The following is a 3,699-nucleotide window of genomic DNA, read 5'->3' on the forward strand; positions in this document are numbered from 1 at the left end:
TTCAACAATGAGCTTCATCAGCCAAGCCGCACGTTGCCTCTGAGGTGTCAGTTGTGCTGTCTTTGGCTGTTTTTCTGTTTTTGTTTCAGAATATGTTCAGTCTGATTTCCGGGAGCTCGTCAGTGCGTTATTGCGCGCAGCGACATTTCATCTGACGACGCGAGAGTTTCAAGTCCCAAAACGGCAAGACATTTGCTTTCATTGCGACTTTTCACTTTCTCGAGGATCCCACTGGCATTCTGGTGTCATTTTTGTTTAATTCTTGGACTATAAAGACGTGTTTCCTTCGCAATGCTTTCGACTTCTATATTATCTTCTTCTGTCTTGCTCGCTCGTCCTTGAATAAGAGAGACAATCAGAATAAGAGGGCTCTTGAATCTGTCCACGCGTGAAAATGCCTGTACGCCGGGGACACGTCGCTCTCCAGAACACCTATCTGGACACCATCATCAGGAAATTCGACGGGCAAAGTGAGTTTCAAAACTTTTTATTTTCTTTCTTTTGGTTGGAAGATATTTTAAAGCCCAGAAACATGTTATTTTAGCCTAAAACATTAGATATAGTATTGTTTGTTGATGTTATTGTTTATTGATCATTTGGAGTCGTAATGCGTAAACTGTCAGAGAGCGGCCATCGGAAGTGTGGAGGTCAGTCATGTAAAATAGCCTATCGGTCTGAGATTTGATTTGCATGGCACTGTTTATCATCAGGTGAGAGCAAAAAAAAAAAAAAAAACCGCCTCATTTTATCTACATTATACAAATGCAGTGGAAAAAACCGAATCTTTCATAAATATGGAAAATTGCTAACAACCATCTGTCCTGTTTTTCCATTCTTCTTGTGTCTCGTGCACCTGCTTTGTTCAATCAGTCATGTTTCCTGATTTTACATTTTGGAAAAATGTGTCATCACACATAATTACATTACCTTATGATCAGTAATATCAGTTTTTCAGTTTTGAGCTATCATTAGTTATTTAAACATTTCCAATGTGTAGCTACACCACATTTGTCCTGTACAATGCATGAACCTTCGCACTCTGTTTAAAAGTCTACAGGAGGAAGCATATTAACTCAAGGTTTCCAAGTGTTATGTGCAAGAGCTCTTTGACATTATCCAAATCCTAACCTTTACTCTCAAGCTAAACTTATCTAGTCTTACTAAACCCAGAACCTGGCCTATGCCTGCTTTATAAGGCCCTCAACGAGGGTTCTTCCAAATAACAAAGGTTACGTTATCTTAGTAAAAGTTTCTCTTTGTTTCATACAACTGTAAATATAGGTTTTAGCAGAGGGTTCAAACGTTTCAATAATAAAACAAATAAGCCAGTGTGTGTTTTTCGGCAAACAGCTGCTAACTACTAGCAATGAGGAGGTAACCATAGTAACAGTACGCCCCTTGAGTACTTTTCATTGGAAGGGTGGTCCATCCATAAAGCATAACAGATAGGTTAGTATTGTCATTATGTGCCACTTTGTTATAGGTTTTTAAATAAAAAATATGTGAGAGAAATCTTTAGTGTTTTGTTTAAAAAGTCTCACATACTGTAAATGACGTTTCATAATTGATGGTGCTATTGGGGACAAATTGCAGTCCTATGCATTGCATGAAACGAACACAATACTTTGGGCAATATAGTGTATGTTTGGTGCGGTAGGGGGCCCAACCTCACATTCTTTCATAGGGCCCAAAATTGCTAGTGGCGCCCCTGACAGCATTTCACTGTCTACACACCCAGGGACCATATCTACACATCTTCCTGTGAAGACATTTCTGAAATTAGTATTCCCCATCTGTTTCATTACATGGAGAGTAACTTTTTGGTGGACTGGCTTAATACAGAGACCAGCTGAGGGCCTGTCTGTCTTGCAGAGCCACCCGTCTCTCCGGCTCTGTCGTAATGTCTTGGAACAGATGAATGGAGTCGCTGGCTGCACGTTGCTAAGGCAGTGTTTGTGCATGTGTAGCTCAGCTGGAAAGTAGACAGGTGTTCCTTTGGCCAAGGAAGCGGTGCACTGATAACATTACCATGACAACAGGACTCACACCCCTATCACAACGAATGCACTTAGCTCAGATGCACAGATAGGCCAACATTCACACACTCACACGTGCCAGCGTCCCTCTGTTCTTTTTATCCATCACATATTTTTAGTGGATACAGTGTCTCGATCTGTGTCACAGTTGAGCTGGAGACTGAACAACACCTTTGTGTGTGTGTGTTTGTGTGTGAGGGCAGGGTCTATATTTAGAGTGGTTGATGGCCTGCTTTAGTCAAGAGCTGAGGGGGGTCTGGCTGACTTTAATCATGCTGTTTTTTCTGTCCTCCTTCCCATCACTCCCTTCTCATTCCTGTGAGTCTCTCTCGCTGCTCTGCAGCCTCATTACTTTGGTTTCACACTCTCGTTTGTCTCCTTTATTGCCTTTCTGTTCATCGTTGTGTCTGGGTTAAAAGTACAACCCATTATGTTTTGATTTCTCTTGAGCAGTGTGTCATAAAGAGAGTTTATCATTAAATCCTCATAGCCAAAATATAAGTGACCTCTGAATGTTCTCGGTGCATCTGTGTGTTTATCTGGGAGGTTTGGAGAGCAGGGAGTTTAACCAATAAGAAATTATCCTCAGGGGTGAAATCACTTATACAGGAACCAGGTGTGGATGTAAAAAGACAGAACTGCTGTCATCTGAATCAGCAGATTGGCTTTATTTTGAAATAAAACTTTCATCTACACTACGGTTCAAAAGTTTGGGGTTGGTATTATTTTTGAAAGAAGCCTCTTATGTTCACCAAGGCTGCATTTATTTGTTTAAAAACACAGGAAAAACTGTAATATTGTGAAATATTATTACAATTTAAAATATCTGTTTTCTATTTGAATATATTTCAATTGAATTTTATTCCTGTGATGGCAAAGCTGAATTTTCATTACTCCAGTCTTCAGTGTCATGTAATACTTCAGAAATCATTCGGATATGCTGATTTGTTGATCAAGAAACATTTCTCATTTTTATATCACCAATAGTGAAAACAGTTGTGATGGTTAATATTTTTGTGGAAACCGTTATACAATTTTTAAAGGGGTCATATGATGTGATTTCAATTTTTTCTTTCTCTTTGAAGTGTTACAAGCTCTTGGTGCATAAAGAAGATCTGTAAAGTTGCAAAGACTAAAGTCTCAAATCCAAAGAGATATTCTTTATAAAAGTTAAGAGTCAACCACACCTACCTAAAACGGCTCGTTCTAACACGCCCCCACATGTCTACGTCACGATGTGGGAAGATTTGCATAACGCCGCCCAAATGTTCACGCAAAGAAAGAAGGCGTAACTTTTATTCTCGATGTAGTATTGTTGCCGCTGCCGCCATGCCGTGGAGATGCTGTGTTTCGTTGTGAAAGCGAAACTACTTTGTTTGGCCTTCCAGAAGAGGACGATATCCGCTTCGTCATGCCTAGAGCTGATCTGTGCTGGTCGCTGAGGAAATACATAAACTTTGCGCTGTGGATCGCCGGATCGGCTTTCACCATGGACGAAGCAGAGTCCAGCCCAGGGTCGTCACATGTGATTGCCGCAAGCCCGCCGGCTACTCCTTCGTCGAATCTGCCGGCTGCACCGTTCTCAAGCCTGCCCTCCGGCCGGGACACGCCATCACAGTATGTTAAAGGGGTCATATGATGCTTTTTTAAAGATCATTATTTT

General features: G+C 40.9%; 1 protein-coding gene across 1 annotated transcript in view; it reads left to right on the forward strand.

Annotated features, from left to right (window-relative positions):
• The first annotated feature begins 373 nt into the window (after window positions 1-373).
• The window catches only part of LOC107570755 (potassium voltage-gated channel subfamily H member 6-like), a 39,553-nt gene continuing 36,227 nt past the window's right edge, over window positions 374-3,699 (forward strand). Inside the window, exon 1 of the mRNA XM_016257009.1 lies at window positions 374-470. Coding sequence (XP_016112495.1) covers window positions 395-470 — 76 coding nt within the window. The 5' untranslated portion in view covers window positions 374-394. The remainder of the gene's footprint in view (window positions 471-3,699) is intronic.

The sequence above is a fragment of the Sinocyclocheilus grahami genome, unplaced genomic scaffold (genome assembly GCF_001515645.1).
Source record: "Sinocyclocheilus grahami isolate Dianchi unplaced genomic scaffold, SAMN03320097.WGS_v1.1 scaffold1500.1, whole genome shotgun sequence".
NCBI classification, from domain to species: Eukaryota; Metazoa; Chordata; class Actinopteri; order Cypriniformes; family Cyprinidae; genus Sinocyclocheilus; species Sinocyclocheilus grahami.